General features: G+C 53.1%; 1 protein-coding gene across 5 annotated transcripts; it reads right to left on the bottom strand.

The window, feature by feature from the left end:
* Positions 1-2,045: 2,045 nt before the first annotated feature.
* LOC102457985 (E3 ubiquitin-protein ligase TRIM39-like) lies at positions 2,046-21,412 on the bottom strand. Of its 5 annotated transcripts, none has more exons than XM_075928417.1 (7): positions 21,310-21,412; positions 8,239-8,709; positions 6,421-6,516; positions 5,993-6,223; positions 4,422-4,444; positions 3,708-3,823; positions 2,046-3,160 (listed from the first exon to the last, which is right to left on the bottom strand). In XM_075928417.1, the coding sequence occupies exons 2-7, from the start codon at positions 8,650-8,652 to the stop codon at positions 2,619-2,621; spliced, it is 1,422 nt and encodes a 473-aa protein (XP_075784532.1). In that variant the 5' UTR covers positions 8,653-8,709; positions 21,310-21,412; the 3' UTR covers positions 2,046-2,618. The 5 variants fall into 5 exon arrangements, with proteins under 5 accessions (XP_075784532.1, XP_075784535.1, XP_075784533.1 ...); XM_075928420.1 differs by lacking the exon at positions 21,310-21,412 and adding an exon at positions 9,935-9,993; XM_075928418.1 differs by lacking the exon at positions 21,310-21,412 and adding an exon at positions 9,767-9,810.
* Positions 21,413-21,550: the final 138 nt, after the last annotated feature.

Below are 21,550 nucleotides of genomic sequence, written 5' to 3'. Positions count from 1 at the left end.
AAAGTGCATTCAACTAATTTAAGTGGCTGGATTATGCAGAATTTGGTATCTGTAGTATGACTTTTTGCACAAATCCACAAAAATTCTTCAGAATGTTAGATTTTTATTTCAATTCCTCATTCTCTAGTTTCTATTCCTGCTTTCATCCAAAAGCCTGTCACCTTTACCTTCAGCCTTGGTGCTAGGACATTCCCACTGCACTGGAGATGGCTCTGGAGAATTGCCTGCAAGAAAGGAGCTGCCCAGGCTGAGTGAAGGGCTGCGTTAGGAAATCTAGTCTTATTGGGAGGAGATTTCCCCCTCTAATTCTGCCCCTCTTCAAACAAAGCAGGGAGACCTCGGAGGCAATGCTCACATGCCACTCACTGGCTCTAGGTGGCTATAGCTGGATGGTAGATGCTCAGTGCCAGTCTGTCCCTTGGTCTTCTGCACCACAGTAGGCTGGAAAGATGCTGCCCAATGCCCTGCCAGCAGGGCCAGGTGCAGAAGTTGGGAAAACAAGACTGTTCTATTGCCTAGGGCTGGCTGAACTCAGGCAAACAGCTGGGGCCCAGAACACAGACCTGCTGCCAACAGGATACCTCCTGTCTCCTAGTACCCCTTACACTTTCCTGCAATCTGGCAGCACAAGGGCTGTAGGGGAGGGACCCTGACCCCACTGATGGAAACAGTGGCTGGACAGGAGCAGTCAAAGCCTCGGGGGGGCGGGGGGGGCCTGGGAGTCAGTGACTGAGACAGGGATGGAGCCAGGAGTTGTGTGCCCAGGCCCCTGCACTAGCCCCTAATGGTTCTCAACCTTTGAGCACACTGATCCCTTTTCAATTTATTAAAATTTCATAGATACCCCCAAACGATCCATTTTTGCTAGCCCAACTAAATCCTTCCCACCACTCTTACTAGCTTTGGAATGGTTAGAGTGAGGCCACATGCAAAAAGTGACTGACCTGTTGATAATCCGACTCCAGAGAACAGTCGCAGCTTGTCCGCTTCAGCATGGGCTGAGGGATGTGCAGACTGCAGGAGCTTCTCCGCTCCCAAAGGCTGCTGTTTACCCAAGCTGCTTCCTCAGCTCCTGTCCCTCCATCTCCTGCCCATCCACGGAGCACTCGTGGCCAAAGGGAGCTCTGGAGCTGCTAGCTCCTTAAGGGCAGAACTTCAGGCGTGGTAGGGGGCAAGGGTGGAACTTCGGGAGTACGTGGGCTGGGGGGGTGCCGGGATGCAGATTGTTTGATCCTGTTCTCCAGAAGCTAAGGGAGCCATTAATAGCTATTCTCTGAGAACGGTTATCCAGCCACTTATGCACCCACCTTATAGTAGCCCCATCTAGGCTGCATTTCCCTAGTGTATTGCTAAGATGGTCATGTGAGACTGTATTAATTGCTTTACTAAACTCTAGGAATACCACATCCATCGCTTCTCCCCTATCCACAAGGCTGGATATCCTAGCAAAGAAAGCGATCAGAGTGTCCTGGCATGATTTGTTCATTATTGGAAGTGATTAGATTAGAAGGGAAGGGCCTGGGAGATGGAATCCCAAATCTATTTTCAGCTCAGAGGTGGTGGCCCATCAGAGCCCAGAATTAGGAGTCAGGATATCTGGTACCTCGATCCTGTGTTCTGCCCTTACTCACTCTGCCCTCATTTCTCCATTTCCTCCCTCTGTACAGTGTGCTGAGATCTGCATCTGGAAAGAGGTAGAGAATAGGCAACCCTGTCAGCTCCTCCTGCATCAGAGAAGAAAGGCCCTCACTTGCTTCAGTAAAAGGGAAATCACTTTTGTGCTTAGCAGTATAGTGCCCATGACACAGTTGAGCAACTGATCCTATCCAACAGAAGGCAAGTGAAGCAATGAAATAAACATTCCAGGACCATCATACAACAAGGATTTCTAATCTAGGGGTCTTACCCAAGAACAGGTGTCAGGCCAAAAACAGCCACAACCCCCTAAACGGCAGTGTGCTGGTGGTTTCCAAGTACGGAAGAGGTCGAGAATTATTGATCCCCAGCACAGAGGTGGCAAGGAACTAAGAACAGAAACAAAGATGTTCCCTTCCAAAAACCCAAAATAATTTATTGCAAAAAAACCATTAGACATCACAAGCAACAGCCATCTCAATTTGACAGACAATGCGTGCTAACAGGACAAACAGACAAAACACAGGCGGTAAGAGCTCAGAACCCATCTCAAACTCCATCAACTAAGACCTCCCCCCCTAAACAAAACAAAAAAAACAACAAAAAAAAAAAACAGACACACACTTATGGATCCTTCCCAATGGCTGGTTAACTTGCACAGAGCTCAAGCACAGGCCTGGAGGAAATGACGTACCTTGGGGGCGAAGGGGGAGAGAAGAGGAGAATGGCCCATGTATCAAGGTATGTGCTAAAGTATAAATGAGACACTCTTGGTGCTTAGTATCGGAAAGGGGTGTAACTTTGGGTAGCGAGGTCAGCTCTGATTTGCTCACTAGGAGAGGACTCCAAAGCAAGGCCAGTATCACCGCCGGCTGCCAGAAACCAGAAGGTTTTAGGGCACATGGGTATCACCTAGAAGTTGGAGTGAGATATGAACAGGCTCCTCTGTTAAACTGGGGTCTGGATGCTGGTGCTGGGGCCTGTCACTCCCAGTCCAAGGGCTGGCAGAGGACAAGGGGGGCAGCGTTAACGTACCCGAAGCAGATCCCCGGGTAGAAGAGGGGACGGACGGGCTCAGCAAACTCCACGCTGAAGGTGTACATGTGGGAGTGGTCCGTCACGTTATAGAAGGAGACTTTCCCAGCTTCATAGTCCAGGAACACCCCAACCCGCTTGGGCTTGACATGCGGGTGCAGCAGCGTGAAGGGGGTAGTGGTGGCCGCGTACTTCCCATTCCACAGCCGCACCCGCCAGTAGCCGCACTCCGGCTTGGTGTCGACCTCGGCCTTGCGGCTGACTGACTCGTAGCAGACACCCAGGGCCCACTGGGTCTTGTTGCCCACCTCGACCTCCCAGTAGTGCCGGCCTGAGAGGTAGGCGGCTGATCCGAGGACGCAGGGGTAGACGGTAAAGCGCCGGGGGCTGTGGGGAACCGGCTGGCAGACACTGACGAAATGCACCGTCTTGAGGTTCTCTGAAAGCACCAGGTTGGGGTGAGCTGTCTCGGGATCCAGGGTCACCTCCCCTAAACAGAGAGAGAAGGGGAGAGGAGAGAATAGGAGGAAGGGAAAGAGAGGGCTGATCACAAAAGAGACTTACACATTCACAAGAGGAAGTACCTGGGGTTCCCCCACTGCTCATTTATCTCCATGCAAAAGGGTGGGGGCAAGAGGTGCCTCGCAACCACCCTGCCCCCATATTAGCCTCAAAAAAGGAGGGGGGGCAACCTTAACAGAGGGATAGATAACATTTAAAATAGAGTCACAGGAGCAACACAAGGGAAATCAGTGGCGGGGGGGGAGGGGAGAAAGAATAGCTCTCTCGTCTCCAGAGGCTCCCCCTCACCCACACAGCACCCCCACCAATGTGCGTTAGCCCTCCACATGCAGAGACTGGCCCCATTGCCCTTCCAGCCCTTGCATCCCTGCAGAGGGTGCACCAGCAAGGGGGTGGGGTGGGAGGAGTTCTGACTTTCAGCCCCCCTGCTCTAACCCACAAGACCCCTGTCCCTCCTAGAGTTGGGAGCAGAACTCACGAACCCTAATGCCTGGGGCTGAATATAGTTTATCTACCGCTGTATTTCCTCAGCAGCTTAGTCAGGGTGAAGAACTGCCGGGGGAAATACTCTACGTTCTTCTTCAGCTCAAGAGAAACCGAAGGCAGCTCTATGGCCTTAGATTGTTCGTACCTGAGGAAGATGAATGGCTTATTATTACAGCAGTGACCCTTACAGCCTATGTCTAGTCACAGCCTGTTCACCCAGAGAATAGTGAATGCAGAAAACTATTTGTGCAGCTGCTTCTGGGGTGGAGCCTGGCAGCTGATTTAGATCCACAGCACAAGGGACTCCCATTCATAACTCAACCCACAAGTGGGCATTTGTGGGGAGGAAGCATAGACTTGCCAGAGTGGGGATTTGACCAGGACACCCTAAGTCAGTGACCTGAATCTGGGAGATGGAGGAGAAGAGTCAGGGGTTTTAGCAACCATGAGGAGTCAGAGCCTGCAATTTTAGAGATCATGGAAGGATTCCATCTCCAGTGCTGTGCTGGGCATTGGGCTGCTCTCCTCTCTGGATCCATACAGACCCCCTCTCCCATACTGCTCCCAGCAATGGGGCACTCGCTGGTCCCACAGTTCCCGGAGGAGAACACTTCAGTCCTCTGGCCCCCTGCTGGGTACTGGGGTCAGTACCGACTCCAAATGGAAAGCGCCCCCTGTTGAATCTCTCTAGAACTGCATCATCCTTAACCCCCACTTCACAGCCAGGTAAGGGTAGAACTCACCGCTGCAGGATGCTCTGCATGTCCTAAAAAGAAGGAGTGGTGGGGTACATTTAAAGCAAGTTCTACGGTTTAGTTGCACATCCCCCCTTCGGCCACACAGCTTGTTTTGTTTTCTCTATCGTGAATCACAACCCACACGGGTTCCTAGGTAGACAGCAACAGCTAGTGGCTGAATAACAATATTCTGTAAATGAGTATCATACAGCATCCCCCTTCCCTCCAAAAATAGTGCTGGATTTTTTTTCTGACATACATGGAATCAATACACTTACAGAGGCACAAGGAGGGGGAAGAGAAGTATAATCCAGAGGTTAGGGCATTTTCCACTGCAACCATCAGATTTCTTAATTCCCCAGAGTGTGCTGCATATCTTCCCAATGACTCTTAGGTACTTTCATCCCCCCCCACCCCGGTAATAAGAGTACCTCTCAGTCTTCAATAGATGTATCCTCACAACACCACAATGACTAAAGGAACTGCTATTAACTCCATTCAACAGTGGCGGCAGAGATGCCAGGTGAGTTGATCAAGGTCAGACAGTAAATCGGTGGTTTCTTTTAATAATTGTTTGTTTCTCACTTGTGTGCAGCCCCACTGAGAGTCAGTGGTCTCCCAACCCCAAAAAAGTTCCCCACTCCCTGGCTTATTTCATAGGTGTATTACAGCAGGGCCTAGAGAACTCCACTGAGATCGAGTTGTGAAGCAAGTGCTGCAATTACACCCAGGGAGATGCAGCTCCCCCCTTGAAGAGCTCACAGTTTAAATAGGTACCTAAGGGATTCTTGTATTTAGCACACAGGCAGCTCTGAGGTACAGAGGCCAAGATCACACATGGGGCCTGTGACAGAATCGAGACTCGCCCCCCAGCTCCCTCCAGTCCCATTTCCCGGTGTTAACTACTAGACCAGCTGTCCAGGAAGGAAGCTTCCTCTGACTGAGGTCACCCAGTAGTGTCCTCATCCACTCAGGAACCTCTCAAGCGGTCCTGTAGATCTGGCCCCCAGGGCTGGGCAGCCCCAGTTGCTTCAGAGAAAGGGGCGAGATGCCCTGTAATGGTCTTGTTAGTCCATAACTGACCACAGGGGGAAGTGAGTCCTCAGGGGTTGGCTACACGACAGGGCTCACAGCAGCACCCTTAGGGTGCCAGGGCCATGGGGCTGTAGCACAGACAGCTGCTACACACAGCAATGGAACAGGCTCTTCCTTCGGGGTGTAACGCCCTCGTCGAGTGAAGGGGACTGGGCCAAACAGAATAACGCTTACAATGATCTAGCCGGGTCTACACTGGGGAGGCAGGGGCAGAGGGGGGTCTAGGCCAGCGTAGCTGTGGAGCTGCAGGAGGAAGATCTTCCATAGCCTCCGAGCACCACAGTTGTGTCAACCCAAGTGCAGAGCAGCCCTCAACCCCTCGCAGCTCAAGGGGGGCTCCTGGCCTGAAACACGAGGGTCACACAGGAGCCCTGATTACCCACACCTCCTGCTCTACCCATTAGCCTCCGCTCCCCTCCTAGAGCCAGAAACCAGGAGTCCTGGCTCCCAGCCCCCCGCTCTGACAACCAGACTCCACTGACCTGCAGTGCCTGTGGGCCTGATGCCAGGCACTTCTCCCCCATGTCGGTGAGGAGTTTGCTGAGGGCGAGGCGCTGCTCCGAGAGCTGGGCCATGCTGTTCTTCAGCTTCACCAGCATCTCGGCCTCCTCTGCTTTTAGCCGCCGCAGCTGCGCCTCCTTCTCCTCCTCCAGGAGGGCGCGCAGCTCCTCAAAGTCGCCGAGGATGCGCTGGCGGCAGCTCATCACCAGTGCCTACCGGCAGGGGAGAGCCGTGAGCACGCTCCTTGAGCTGGGTCTGCCCCAGGGAGGGGAAAGGTCCCATGTGTCCCATTTCCCACCCACCCCCTACGCCAGCTCATCTCCCCTTCCCACCTGAGGGCAGAGCAGAGCCAGCACCCTCACAAGGGGAAAGGTCTCCCATCTCACCCCTGGAGACTGACCCCACGTACCCTCAGTTCCTTGGGCCTGTTCTCCTCGGCCGAGAAGCGCTTCTTCACCTCCTTCAACTTCACGTCCAGCCGCCACTGCCAGCCCCGCAGCTTGGACTGTGCAGGGACAAGAAGCAGTTGCTACGTTGGCAGGAGAGTCAGTGGCGCCGACTCTGGCATGAGGCGCAGGGCACCGGGTCTCTCTTCCCAGTGGCTTGTGGGCAAGTCACCTCCTCAGAGCGTGCGTCTGTTCCCACTCCCCCACTGTGCCTCTTTGGACGGGGAGCTTTCTGGGGCAGAGGCTTCCTTTCTCCCTGGGTGCATGCAGGGCCTAGCGCAACGGGGCCCCATCTTGGCTGGAAGCTCTAGCTCAGTGGTTCCTAAACTTTTTGGCATCACGCCCCCCCTTCTTGATTTTTGAAAAAACCCCGCAAAACTTGTTAAGAGAGGGAAAAAAAAAAAAAAAAAAAAGAACTGAGAGGGGCAGCAAAACTTGATGGGGTGCGAGGCAACCCAGACTCCCTCCCCTCCTGGAATTTCTTCACACACCCCAGTTTGGGAACCCATGCCTGTTCCCACAGGACAAAAGAATTGCAAGTAGCTGCCTCACGGCCAGGATTTACACTCTGAACGCACAGGGCTGCCATGGGCTGGGAGCGGACACTAGATGCAGTCAGGTGAGAAGGAAGGTGCCCATGTTTGAAAGGGAGAACGATAAAACGCTGGAACGGCTGCAGGAATCCCTAGGGGTGGTACTCCGGCTTGTGACAGGCTGCTGCAGGAGCTTAGACTAAAGCAGGGGTAGGGAATGTCTCTTGGGTCAGGGACCACTGACCCACAGGCGCAAAAAAAAAAAAAAAAAAAAAAAAAGTCAGCCAAGGGCCACACACAAATGACAAGCAAACAAATAACCGCCCCCCACACACACACAATCCTCACTGAGCTGGCCCCCTAACTGAGTAAAAAAACCAGTTCATGGATGTAGCCCCCAGCTGAGATGCAGGAGGAAAGAGACACACCCTTCATGCTCCAGCCCAGGGTGGGGGCAGGGAGAGGAGGCCACTGTGGTCCAGGGAATACACGGCTGGATTAACTCTTCTGGGGGCCTGGAGCCAGTAAATTTTGTGCAGCTCTCCTAGGCTCTGGAGTGGGGCCAAAAGAGAGGGGTTCAGAGTGGAGGAGGGGGCTACCAGGGAGCAGTCTGGGGGTAAGAGTGTGGGCTCCGGGCAGGAGGTAGGGTGCAGCAACTGTCCCCCCCCAGAAGGGGGGAGATGAATCCATGATGAGTCAGTGCTTCACCCAGATGCTCCGCGTTACGGTACAACCTCCATGGAGATCAAGGCCCTATTGCACGCAAAGCTGCACAAACACGCTGCACAGGAGTCCCTGCGCTTAGGAGGGCGCAGCGCGAGGCACAGGAAGATGGGTCCCATTTGACAGCTGGGGAGCGGAGGCACAGGCAGATTCCGGGGCCTGTTCAAGGGGGAGACGGACTGAGGGGCTAATACCGAGCTCTGGGAGGCGAGTGGGGTCTGGTGACTAGGTAAGTGCTGGGAGAGGGTGCTAATGGTTAGACCAGGGGGCTGGAAGGACAGGACCCCGCAGTTCTAGCCTAGCCCTAGGAGGAGAGTGGGTTGGAGCAGGAAAGGTGGAGAGGCCAAGATTCCTAGGTCCCACACCTGGCTTTGGGAGAGGTGGGGTTCAGAGTAGGGAGGCCTGGACTCCCTGGGAGGGGAGCGGGGTCTAGGAGGTTAGAGCAGGAGGGACGAGTCGGCCAGGAATTCAGGATTCTCCCCAAGCTCTAAGAGGGGACAGGGTCTAACCGTTCCAGTCCGGTACCTTGTACTCCTCAATGGCATCCTCCAGGGGCCCCACGCTGTGGGCGTGTTCGCCGTGGGCGACGGCGCACACCAGGCACACGGCCTCCTGGTCCTCTTTGCAGAAGAAGTGGAGCCCCTCGTGGTGCCAGGGGCAGAGCGGCTCGTCTTGCGCCTCACGCTTGGCCGAATGCAGCTGCTTGGCCACCTCCACCACGTTGGCCAACTGCCGGCTGGGGACCATGATGCCCTGGGCGCACAGCTCCCGGCACATGGGGCAGAGAAAATCCTGCGTCCCAGGGGCCCAACAGCGGCTGATGCAGGCCCGGCAGAAGCTATGGCCACAGCCAATTGTGACTGGGTCCATCAGGTACTCCAGGCAGACGGAGCAGGAGATGTCCATGCGCAGGGTCTCCAAGGGATCGAGGGAGGCCATGGCTTGGATCACTCTAGGGCAGGCTTGGGGGCCTCTCAGACACAACCCAAAGGCAGGCTGGGTGGAAAAGCAAGATATTATTCACCATGTAGGACTGCACTGAGGCGGGGGGGGACTCCTGGGTTCTGTCTCTGGGTGGGCTGACCTGTCTAGAGGAGTCACAGAGGAGAGAAGTTTGTTTTTAAACCTGTAACGTCCTGGTGCTTGTTCACCACGACAGGCAGAAAACAAACAAAACCAAGACACACCTGAATCACGGGGGGGGGGGGGGGGGGGGAGAGCTTGCCAGGCCTCGGGGTCAGACAGGGATCAACCCCATGCTCCATACCCACCCCCACCCTTTCCTTGAGCCAGAGCTCCGGGAAGGGAAAGGCCCCTTCTCTCCCTCTCAGCCAGCCAGGCAATGCCCTTGCCCCCAGGCTGGACCAGCACCAAGGCTCCTTGGAAGGGGAAAGGCTCTGGCCCCATTCTGCACCCCCTCAGCCAGCCAGTGCCCCTGCCCAGAGGCTGCCATGCCCCATAGCAGAGAGAGGTTCTACAGCCCAGAATCTGACCCATGCCTGGCCCTTGACCTTTCAGCATCATAGCTTAACCCCTTACAACCCAAGAGCTTCTCCTCCCCAAGGGATTAGACCTGTTCCCAAATGGGGTGTGAGAGGGGGAGTGATTTTAACCCTTCGGACCCTGCCCTGGAAACCCAGCTCCCCCCGCAAACCTCCATGCTGCACAAGGCAAAATGGCTCAGGGCCCTCAGCGTGGAAGGCCCTGGCCTGGCTGGGGGAAGTGAACCCTATTCCCACTCACCCTGCCACACAGAGCTGCTCACTGGACTCAAACACCTCTGGACTCCCCTCCCAGAGCAAGGCAGGAAACCCGGGAGTTCTGACAGCCAGGTTACACCCCCCCCCCCTTCTCTAACCACTAGACCCCACTCCCCATCCAGAGCCAAGAGTAGAACACAGGAGTCTTAGCCCCCCCAACCCTCCTGATTTAACCCAAGCAACCTCATTTCCCTTCCAAAGCTGCAGATAGAAACCAGGAGTCCTGGCTCCTCCCCCCAAACATTAAAACCCACTCCCCTCCCAAAGCCAGGAATAGACCCTCAAAGTCCTACCTCAGCCCACCCCTGCTCTAACTGAGAAGATCCCAGGCTCCTTCCTGAGCCCACAAGTCCTATCTGAAGCTCAAGCTCCCCACAGGTCCTAGCAGAGATTTCAAATCTCAGGCCCCAGACATTTGCATCAAGACAATATCTGACGAGCTGTAGCAACAGCACTAATACCTGCCCTAGCTCAGCAGGTCAAGGGGATTGTCACACCTCAAAAGCCTAGCACAGCTGAGCACTAGGCTATTAACACCACCAAATGAGCACAGCTGTTCTGACAGCCTGCTACTGTCAGATGCCTGCCGGGCCCTTAAAGCCACACAGGTTTTCTTACACAGCCCCGCTGATTCTAGTGATCAGGAAAAGGAGGCCTCTGTGTAACCTCCAGAGCTGGGGAAGAGAGGAACTCAGTCTCTGAGGCCTGTTCAGCCCTCGGCCTCCTCTCTGAAGTGGCCAGTTGGTGCCAGCGGTGGTGAATTTTGGGAGGTGGACACATTTGCCCTACAAACTGGTCTGAGAACCCACCAACCCACGAAATACAATGTAATGAGTTTAAGAGCCTAGAGGAGAAAGACCCTATATGCCATTCCTAGACCACCCCCTTCTCCCCAGACAGCTAGCCCCTGACCTGGGGCCAGACTGGAGCCAGCATCCCCAGGAAGGGGACAGTTCCCCAGACCCTATCCCCAACATCCCCTCACCAGATGTCTGTAACTCGCTGTCTGTAGAAATACCCCTGGGCTATGTCTACACTCGTGGCTTCTTGAGTCAGAAGTATGCAAATGAGGCTAAGCGTGGAATATTGCTGAGCCTCATTTGCCTACCTAATGAACTGCCATTTTTGCAGAAGAGGCTCTTGCGCCAGAAGGAGCTGTCTACACTACCCCTTCTTGCGCAAGAAAAGCCCTCTTGCGCAATGCTGTTATTCCTGAAAATAATTGGCGTAACGGCGTTGCGCAAGAGGGTTTTTCTTGCGCAAGAAGGGGCAGTGCAGACAGCTCCTTCTGGCGCAAGAGCCTCTTCTGCAAAAATGGCAGTTCATTACGTATGCAAATGAGGCTCGGCGATATTCCATGCTTAGACTCATTTGCATACTTCTGACACAAGAAGCCACGAGTGTAGACATAGCCCTGGTGAATGTAGGTGAGTACTGCTTATTAGTGGTAGTATAATTAAACTGCTACTGATAGTAATAGGGTGAGGAGGGATGGGATGCTATGAAAACAGTCCCTTATGTTTGAAATACACTGTTGGCAACACACCTGCCTCCCTCCTGCCAGCTCTTGATAGGCCCATCAAAAGCAGGAGAGAGTGGCAGGCCAGGAGACAGGCTAGCCAAGGGAAACATGGCCGGGGGGGAATGGAGGGGGACGGGACTGGTTGGGGGCAGCACAGGAATTGAATTTTGGCTCCAGTGTTGAGAAGACGCATGGAGACTGAGAGAAATCAGCTGGTGAGCTTGAATCCACACAGAACAAGATGTGTGAAGCACATGAACTTGTGTGTGTGAGGGTCAATCAGGCCTCCTCTCAGGAGGAGCAAACAAGGCAATTGCCCAAGGGCCCTTCCAGCTGCTACTGTGGCAGCGGTGGTGGTGGCGGCCCTTTAAATTGCTTCCAGAGTGCCGTACTATGTGCTCCAGGAGACTTTGAGGGCTGCCTATGGGGAAAGGGGGAGGAAGAGGACTGGCTGCCCCAGCTCTGCTCTAGGCCCCCTTTCCGGGAGCACAGAGCCAGCCCTCACACTTTTCCAGGGGCCCAGCAAGTCTGTCAGTCCCCTTGGGGTCTATATCCTGAAGCCAGAAGTTCCACAGGCTAATAATGTACTCAGGGAAAGAGAAGCTGAGCTTTCATATCAATTGTGTTCCGTTCCCAGTGCGTTATCCCCAGTTGTTAAATCCTTAACCCTCCCACTCCTGTCCCCTATGAAGAGAACTTCAAGAGAGGACATTTTTGCTCATAGCACGGAGGTTCAAGAGCAGAATGTGTATGACACCTGTCTTCTCTACCTACCCCTCTCAGACCTGGGATGCAAGAACACAAGATTCCTGGCTCCCAGTACCTTCCTTTTCTGCCCTATAGACTCTTCTCCAGAACTGAAGAAGGGCTCTGTAGAGCTGGAAAGCTTATCTCACTGACCGAAGATGGTCCAATAAAAGATACTATGTCACCTATCTTGTCCATCCCTGGACTCTATGATGGTTATTTCCTGCACAAACCCTGTGGAATTATGTGAAACTTTACTAATTGAATTTAGATTCATGCATACTGGTTCAAACTGGATTCTTCAATGGCCAACTGACAAAGGAGAGACTTTTGGTTAACTAGCCATAGTTAAAACTGATTCAGAGCCTTCTGTCCAAAAGTGGCCCTAGTCCTTCCTGGGAAGGTTTGGAAAGACATGGCCCAACTGGGTGTTTGGTGCAAGCAAAAGGTGTTGTGAGCTTGTAACCATAGAAAAACCCCGTGGTGGCAAGGTGTGAAGGATTGCTAGGCATTCAGAGTCCTTGTTGGAGTAGGGTTTATATCTGGTGAGCTTATTAGCATGCATGTAGGTTTTTAAATTGTTTTTAGTGTTATCTCTATAATGCTTTCCCTTTAAGAATAAATGTGCTTGCTTAGAAAGAGCAGTATGGTAACTTACAACTGTGGCAATGACATTGTTCTCTATTTCTGAGGTTTTGTTAAATATCAAAGGAAGAGGGGGGATTAATAAAACCAGCAACGGAGTTCACAATGCTGAGAAGAAGAGCATCTGAAAACTTACTCCCCAGGGATTCTGGAACTAAGTCGAATTGCCCAGGTCAGGACAACTTTAGCCTTGAAATGACACATGCACTCTTATCACTCGGGGCTTGATCAAAACACTCCTAGATACATTTCAGCAAGAAAACAGTGACAGCGGCAAAGCGGGTTGGAAAATTCTCATGGGATGGAATTGAAACATTCAGCAGGAAGGTGTCGATTCTGTCCAAGCCTCTGACAGGTACCAGGTGGGCTGGCCAGTCCATCTTCTCAGTTGGCTTCCTGCCTCTTGACCTATTGCCCTTGGAATGCCCAGAATCACAGGGCTGCCCTTCTCCCTGAATCTGGGCTACTGCATTCCCCTGGCTTGCAGAGTTCCCATGCAGTGTTTCTGGTTGGCTGCAACTCTTCAGCTGGTGGGCTGACTAGCTTCCTGGGCTTCTGAATCCCCAGTACAGGCAGTCCCCGGGTTATGTACAAGATAGGGACTGTAGGTTTGTTCTTAAGTTGAATTTGTATGTAAGTCGGAACCGGTACATATTGTAGGGGAAACTCTAGCCAAACATTTCTCCAGAGCTCAGTTTTATTCTCCCACACCTCACTTCCCTCAGTCCTTTATTCTCAAGCTGAGGTGTCTGCTGAGAAAAGCCGCTCCGCGTCTCCCTGGTCTGCTGGGGGGGGAGGCCAGCAGACCAGGGAGATGTGGAGCGGCTTTTCTCGCTGCGGAGGATGCGGGCAGTGGGACCGTGGCGCGTCTCGGCGGTCTGCTGGGGGGGGGGGAGGGGGGCGCAGCTACTGCGGGGTTGCCTCACCCTGTTTGTAAATAGGGATCCGATGTAAGTCGGATCTATGTAACCCGGGGACTGCCTGTACTAGGGTAGATGGATGTCTGGCTCCCCAGCTTATTGGGCAGTCTGGCTTCCTGAACAAGGAGTCAACTGGCTCCCCAAGCTGCCTGGAGAGCTGCAATTGCTGGGCTACCCTGCCTTACATCCGGCTGGGTCCCTGCTCGGCCCAGGCAAGAGGAATGTTTCAGCATTTCCAAAATAACGTATTTCTGAATTCTCAGCCATGCATGTAATGGCACGCTACACGATGATACTGCTCAGCCACTAGATGGTGCTGTGTGTAAGATACCTTCTTTAAACACACCTCAGCTGCAATTTGTAGTGTTCAAGGATCTTATGCTAAGCACGCCTGGTGTGCAAAAAGCTAGTCACGTCTGGCACAGGGACATGATGGTGTCAGGAGTACTGGAGCGTCAGTTCGCTTCACGGGCCTTATGATGGCCTCGTCTGAGTTCTTTCATCTTCCCTCTGCACTGCAGCGTGTCCTGCTCATGCCCCTTTTCACACAAGGAGCGAGACATGTGCCTGTACATGTCCCAGTTTCTATGGATCGCTCACAGCTGGGGCTGCACAGTCTCCTCTCCCCGTACACTGATCAGACCCAGCAGTTCTGTGGTGATCCAAGCTGGGGGAGTGTTTGGTGCGATGGCCAGGTGGGGGGCACCTGGGAAGATGACATGAGACCACTGCACAATGAGCCCACCCATGGGTGGAGGTGGAGAGGAAGGGTTCCAGGTACTTAGGTGATAGGAAATAGGATTTGAATTTTGCAAGGTGTTGCGAGGGGGCGCCGAGGCAGATAGCTGGTCACCTGGCTGCAGGTCAGTGGAGTTCAAACTGCTGACCAGAGCGTCTGATGGGGGATTGTGGACCACTTCCTGCAGGCCAGAATCAACGACAAAATGCCCTGAGGTATCTACACTGCATGTTTGTCGACAACACCGGGAGGGGAAAAGACAAAAGTTCCTCACTGAGTTGGAATTTTTTTTGTCAATGAAAATGGCCATTTTCAGTGCCAAAGGTTGTGTTGCTGTGTAGACGCTCACGCAGTTTCATCGCCAAAAGGCACTTTTCCTCGGCAAAACTTGCCAGTGTAGACAAAGCCTCTGGATGTGCTTAGAATACACCGCTTTTAGCGACATGGCTATGCCCACAGAGCCGTGTGGTTAAAAGTCAAGCTTTTCACAAAGGAGATCTTCTGCAAAAACTTCTTGCGCAAAATTGTGTCCACATGTCAAAAGCACATCACACAAGCGATGTTCTTTTGCGCAAGAAAGCATCCACACTGCATGGAACTCGTGTGCAAGAAAGCTCTGATGGCCATTCGCAGAATGGCCATCAGAACACCTGTGCTTTTTCTGATAGGCTCTTTTTGCACAAGAACCCCCTGCAGAGCATCTACACACACCTTTTTGCGCAAGAGCTATAGTGCAAAAAGGAGTTATTCCCCGTGGGAAGAGGAATAACTCTACTGGCAAAAGCCCTCTGTCCTGCATACAGTATTCAAGATGTGGGGGTACCATGACTTTATATAGACAGGGGTGGCCCATGCGTATAGGCCGACTCGACGGTTGCCTAGGGTGCCGCCTTCAGCGGGGTGCCCAATGATGATGTCACGCGGGGCGCCTGATGATGATGTCACACCATTGACAGCCGTGCAGGCGGGGGCGCTGATTGCGCATTTCACCTGGAGCGCCAGCTGCCGCAGCCGGCCTCGGGCCACTCCTGTATATAGAGGCAATCTGATATTTTCTGTCTTATATCTATTGCTTTCCTAATGATTCCCAATAGTGTTACCTTTTTAGTTTTTACACTGCCATTGCACATTGAACAGGTATTTTCAGGCAACTATCTACAAGGATTCCAAGACCTCTTTCTTGAGTGGTAACAGCTAATTTAGACCCCACCATTTTTGTACGTAGAGTTGGGGTTATATTTTGCCCTGTGCATTACTTTGTATTTATCAACACTGAATCCCATCTGCTCTTGTGTTGCCCAATCACCCAGTTTTGTGAGATCCCCTTGTAACTCTTTGCAGTCAGCTTTGGACTGAACTATTCTGAGTAATGTTGTAGTATCTGCACATTTTGCCACCCCTTTTTCAAGAACATTTCTTACTGTACGTATAAAAAAGTTTTTCCTGCAGGACGCCAGAGTGACATCATCACATCACTCTGGAGTCCTGCAGCCCCTCCCTCCCTTTTCCCCAGTGCTGGCAGCCATGCCACGCCGTCCTTCCCTGTGCTTGGCAGCTGGGAGGAGAGTGCAGGGTGTGCGAGGCCTCACGGGGCTCACGAGGCCTCGGAATGCCCCCCGCCCTCCAGCAGCCATGAGAGCGTGGGGTGCACAAGGCCTTGGAGCAGCTCCCCCTTAGTGGCTAGGCGGAGAGCACAGGGCATGCAAAGCCTTGCAGACCCCCCCCCCCCACCCCACCGGGCAGCTGGAAGGAGAGTGTGGGGTGTGAGAGGCCTCAGAGCAGTTACCCCCCCTCCCCCGGCAGCCAGGGGCAGGGTGGGGCTGCTTGATGTGGTCTCGGTTAGGAGAAGTTCAGGTTAGGTCGTGGTGGAGTGTGGTGTGTGGGGGGGGGGGGGGGGTGGAGAGAAAGGGCCTGAGCTGACACAGCTGTGGGAGGGAGAAAGGTCCTGGGTTGGCACAGCAGGAGGAGGGGGAGAAGGGGCCCTTCCTGGGGAGCGGCCCCTTTTCTGTCCCCCCCCCCCCCCGGCCAGCGGGAGAAAGTCCGGGTGGCGTGGCCACAGCAGCCGGTGGGCGGGGGGGAGAAGCCGGGGTCGGCTGAGGGCAGTGGGGGAGAGAAGCAGGGGCTGGCGTGCCTGCCAGTCCTCCCCGGTGGACTGGGGGAGGGGGGAGAGCTGGGCCTGCCTACCCCCTCAGACAGGGGAGCGGAGGTTGGCGAGCGTAGCAAGCAGGGCGTACCACCCCCTAGTATAAGTTTAACAGCAGTGGTCCAAATGCAAATCCCAGCAGCACAACGCTCATTGCTACTCTCCCCCACCCCCTTCTAAGGGGAGTACCTGGCAATGTTTTCATGATGATTTAACCATCCTTCAATTTCTTGACTGCCCAGTCTTTTGTTATTCTTAATCCCCCTGCCTCCCCCTCTGTTTATAACAAACTCCCTGCTCCAAAGGCAAAGCTTGGAGCAGCTTAAACTCTGTTGCAGTCAAGAACTGCCTCTGGGGCCGTGGCATGTACTTTAAGAAGATCTCAAGTATGAAATCCAGGCGTTCAAACTTTGTGTGTGTGTGTGTGGGGGGGGGCTATGGCCTCCTCTGGCCCTCCATAAATGGTGTCGTTGCCTCTCCTTCCTTAGGCACTTCGAGCACTGAAGTAGTGATACTGACATTTAAAGCATCATGAATAGTCTCAGAGTGCCTTTTGAAATAATGAGGGGAGTCACATCTCAGAGTACTTATTTCAGGCTCTCTGCAAACACCGGCATTTATTGCAGCATCTGTTACGCACAGGTCAGATTTCAGACATTTTCTTTGCAAGGAGAGCTGGTCACTTCCCTTTAATTTTAAACAAAAGCTGAGTCGCTGGAGACCGACTGACAGCTTGATCTTACTATATATTTTTAGAAATGTGTGTCTGTCTGTCTGCCTGTCAGTCTGTTTGCTCAAGAACTCCTCTGAAGAGCTAGGGCTGCCACATTTGGTATGGCGCTTCCTCTTATAACCTAAAGGATGGTCAGGGTTGGGTTGTGCAAAGATAATGGGATGTGCCTGGAATGTGATTGTTTCTCATAAAAAGGAAAGGGAAGGGTGTGGTAGGAGGGAGTTATATAGTAGTATGACCACAGGGGGGCAGCAAAGGGCCAGAGATAGGGACTGGGACATCTATACCCCCATTGGGCCAACTATGGGCAGGTGGAGAAGAGAACAGCTATCTACCATATATTTCAGAGATTATGTCTGTTTGTCTGTCCCCCAGCTGGGGGACATGTACCTCTCCCCCAACTGTGCCTGCTACAGCTGCAGTGGCCATGGACAGGCGTCTCTCACCTGTCCCCATGCTGCTGTGGTGAGAGAAGGCTGGGATTGTCCTCTCTCCATGGGGCACCCTGCCCACTGAACCCCACATCCCCAGTCCCACGCCACAGCAATGCTTTAAATGAAGAAAAAAAGGGTATTGAGCTAAGGACCTGAGCGACACCGGGTATATCTTCTAGTCTGCACATAAATGAGGGGATGTGCCTAACATTTTGCAAAATGCTGCTGGGAAAATGCCCTTCTGTTCAATGCTCTCTATGAGCCATTATGCTTCACAGAAGTTGTCCAGTGGCCTTTGCATCTGGCCTCAAATCCTCCATGAACTGTTCTTTAAAAGGGCGGGAATGAAGATTGGGTGTTTGCTCTTTATGCTTCCTTGCTGGCAAGAAGAGGATCTGGCAGGACTTTGATGTTGCCTTGATAAATATTAGGGCTCTGACCCCTTGATTTTGCTGTAGGTCTTCCTTGTCAACTTTCAACTAAAGGCTGTTTGTTTTGAATCCTTATTGAAATGCTCTTTTCTCCCAAACAAATGTAAGGTAATTGAATTAAATGGAGTGTTAAAAAGTCTGACTAACAGGCCTCCTGTCTCACTCTGCCCTAGAGGGCGGAGCTGGCCTCCCCACCTTGCTCAGGCCGTCAGCTCTCCTTTTGAATAAATAAACTTATAAGAATGGCTGTACTGGGTCAGACCAAAGGTCCATCTAGCCCAGTATCCTGTCTGCCGACAGTGGCCAGCACCAGGTGCCCCAGAGAGGGTAGACCGAAGACAATGATCAAGCGATTTGTCTCCTGCCATCCTTCTCCAGCCTCTGACAAACAAAGGCCAGGGGCACCAATTCTATCCCCTGGCTAATAGCCTTTTATGGACCTAACCTCCATGAAATTATCTAGCTTCTCTTTAAACTCTGTTAGGGTACGTCTAAACTACATGCCTCTGTCGTCAAAGGCATGTAGATTTGTTGTTTTGGCAAAGGCAAATGAAGCCGCGATTTAAATGATCACGGCTTCATTTACATTTACATGGCTGCCGCGCTGAGCTGACAAACAGCTGATCAGCTGTTTGTCCGCTCAGCACGCTAGTCTGGACGCTCCCCTGCCGACATCAAAGCCCTTTGTCGGCAGCCCTGGTAAACCTCATCCCACGAGGAATAACGGGGCTGCCGACAAAGGGCTTTGATGTCGGCAGGGGAGCGTCCAGACTTGCGCGCTGAGCGAACAAACAGCTGATCAGCTGTTTGTCGGCTCAGCGCGGCAGCCATGTAAATTTAAATGAAGCCGCGATCATTTAAATCGCGGCTTCATTTGCCTTTGCCTATGTGTCTAATCTACATGCCTCTGACGACAGAGGCATGTAGTCTAGACACAGCCTTATAGTCCTAGCCTTCACAGCCTCCTCTGGCAAGGAGTTCCACAGGTTGACTACAAGCTGTGTGAAGAACTTTCTTTTATTAGTTTTAAACCTGCTACCCATTAATTTCATTTGGTGTCCTCTAGTTCTTCTGTTATGGGAACTAATAAATAACTTTTCTTTATCCGCCCTCTCCACACCACTCATGATTTTATAGACCTCTATCCTATCCCCCCTCTGTCTCCTCTTTTCTAAACTGAAAAGTCCCAGTCGCTTTAATCTCTCCTCATATGGGACCCGTTCCAAACCCCTAATCATTTTAGTTGCACTTTTCTGAACCCTTTCCAAGGCCAAAATGAACTTACTTTCATAATTATTCTGGTGTTGCCTCCTTTGTGCCTGTGGATGTCTAACCACCCTGCTCCGCAGTGATCCAAGGGAGACCTGATGTGAATTTCTATTGCAGAAGCCTATAGCAATGACGGAGAATGTCAGGCCTTTCCCATCAGAAACAAGCTAGAATAGGGCAAAAACCCCATGAAGAGTTTTCTCTGCAGGTCACTTGTACACGCTGGAAGGAGCCAGCCACTGCCTGTCATGGCAGCTTGTTTGCTAAGAGGTGCTTATCCTGTAATACATGTTTTGCTGTGGCATCTAGCGACCAGGCGCTATAGTGCTGGGCACAGCTTTTATAGAGATTCTGTGCATCTGAGCAAGATCTAACTCTGGAGGAAACTGTTCATAACAAGAACAGGTTCTCCTGTGGGTGCTGCATCCTTCTGACATGCTGTGCAAGGCTTGTATTGGACTGAACTCGAAGGCTCTTGTGTGTTCTATTGACTTGTACACGCTAAGTAGGATCAACACATGGAGGGGAAACAGTCTAGCAAAATCCAGACACTGATCCAAAGCATGTTAGCACGGAGTACGGGAGCAATTCCCCAGCATGATGCTGTCACTGTCGATCTTCCAGGGTTCGAATTAGCAAACATGCTAAACCTGCTTCCATGGGGAGTCAGAAAAGTCAAAGGGAGAGTGTTCTCCTTTCGAGTTCCTGCAGCATGGACAGGAGCCAAAAGCTGAATTAATGTACTTCAACTTCAGCTATGTAATTAATGTAGCTGAAGTTGTAGATCTTAATTCAACCTTATCCCGTAGTGTAGACATACCCTTAGTGTCCTTGTGCCTCAGTTCCCCACCTGTACAACCCTTCCTCTCCTCTTACGCTTTGTCTTGTCAGTTGAGGCTCCAAGGGCTGCCAGACAGGCCCCCTCCTGTATGACTCGTAGTATCTAATAGGATGTGGTCCGAATCTCAGGTTGGCCTCTGGCGGCTTGTGCTTTTGCTGACAGCCCTGTTGTGTGTTAATTCAAGTGGCTGTTCCCTACATGTCCTCTGCTGTGCCGACAGGCTCTAAGATCCTTTGCTTCCTGACCCAACCTGTTGCGCAGTGTTGTTAAAACAGCTGCCCTGTTCCGCTCCAGAGGTGGCTTCATTTCAGAGGTGGGTGCCGTGGTTTCCCCTATATAGTTGTGTGATCTCTAGCAGAGCAGCCCAATACACCAAGTCAGCTGCTATTTATAGCTCACTGAGGCTGACCTGCAGAGGAGAGAGGGCCAGCTCGGGGGTCTCGCAGGCAGCTGTGCAGCCATGCAAACTCAAATGTTGCAGAATCCTTCATCCCACTGCGGAATGCTAGCAGGGCTCTGGTTTCAATGTAGCCCCTTGCAGGAGGTCTCTATGTTCTTCCAAACCTTGCCCAAGAACTGGGAGTTCTCAGGCAGGGATTAGTTATGGAAACAAGGAGATGCTAGTAAATAGTATCCCCCACTCAATAAGAGACAGAGGAGAGGGACGCTGGGTTCTAATCCCAGCTCTGGCACTGAAACCTCTGCATCCCTTTTCCCCGGTCACTTTTCTTCTCTCCGCCTGTTTCTCTTCTCACTGGTCATCTGACCTGTTTCGGCAATGAGCTCTTCGGGTCGGACTGTCTTTCCCTGTGTCTGTACAGTGCCCCGCACCGCAGGGCCATATCACTGCTGCGAACTTTGCTACCATAATACGAATCAAGTGAGGTTCATGCCATCCTGGGAACAGTGGGGAGGGGAAGGAAGGCCACTAAAGGAGGTAAGAAATGGAGATAGAGTAGAGGCAGGAAAAGAAAGAGGGCAGGTAAAAGTCCAGAGTAGATGCATGGAAGAAAGAGAAGGCTTGGAGCAGAAGAGTTTGCAGCAGGGACAGGGTGCTCTTGGGGGCAGGGACTCTCTCTTACCCTGGATCTGGTCAGCTCTTGGCACAATGGGGCCCTCCCTGAACTCAGCCGGGTCAGGGACCACCTCTGGCTGGGTGCGTGGCCAGGCCGCAGGGTCCTGATCCCTCCCTTCCCCTTGCCCTAAAACTGAGCTGGAAGCATCGTGCGCCCGCTTGATCGCAGGCTGTGCAGCTCGGGGGCCGGCTGGGCCGATTCCAAGTGGTGCTGCGACAGGGGCGCAGAAGAGAGGAAGAGGCGGGTCAGGCCACCCCCGCTCCCTCGCCTGCAGCAGCCCCCGGTCTCCGCAGGTGTCCGAGAGGCCCCACGCCGCCCGCCCCGCCCGCAGCCTACCTAGCGGGCTCAGCCCCGACGGGCGCCCGGCCTGCAGCCGTGTCTCCGCTCGCCGCGCTCTGGGCTGGGCAAGCGGCCCAGGGCCGCCAGGGGGCGGGGAGGGGAAGCCGGCGCCGAGCCAGATGTGGGAAAGGGGACGGGGGGCGCTGCTGCTGCGCCTCCCCCCGCCCCGCCCGCCCGCCCGGACCCTCCCCCTCCCGCTCCCCCGGTGCGGTGCCTCTGCCCGCCGGGCGCAGGGAGG

The sequence above is a fragment of the Pelodiscus sinensis genome, chromosome 4 (genome assembly GCF_049634645.1).
Source record: "Pelodiscus sinensis isolate JC-2024 chromosome 4, ASM4963464v1, whole genome shotgun sequence".
NCBI lineage: Eukaryota > Metazoa > Chordata > Testudines > Trionychidae > Pelodiscus > Pelodiscus sinensis.
The sequence above is the reverse complement of the archived record's forward strand: the minus strand, read 5'-3'. Positions and strand labels throughout refer to the sequence as shown.

Coding starts and splice junctions, on each gene's coding strand:
- LOC102457985 (XM_075928417.1), bottom strand. CDS start 8,652: ATGGCCTCCCTCGATCCCTTGGAGACCCTGCGCATGGACATCTCCTGC. Junction 6,224..6,420: donor ACAGGCCCAAGGAACTGAGG/GTACGTGGGGTC, acceptor CCCTGCCGGTAG/GCACTGGTGATGAGCTGCCG. Junction 3,824..4,421: donor ATGCAGAGCATCCTGCAGCG/GTGAGTTCTACC, acceptor CATCTTCCTCAG/GTACGAACAATCTAAGGCCA.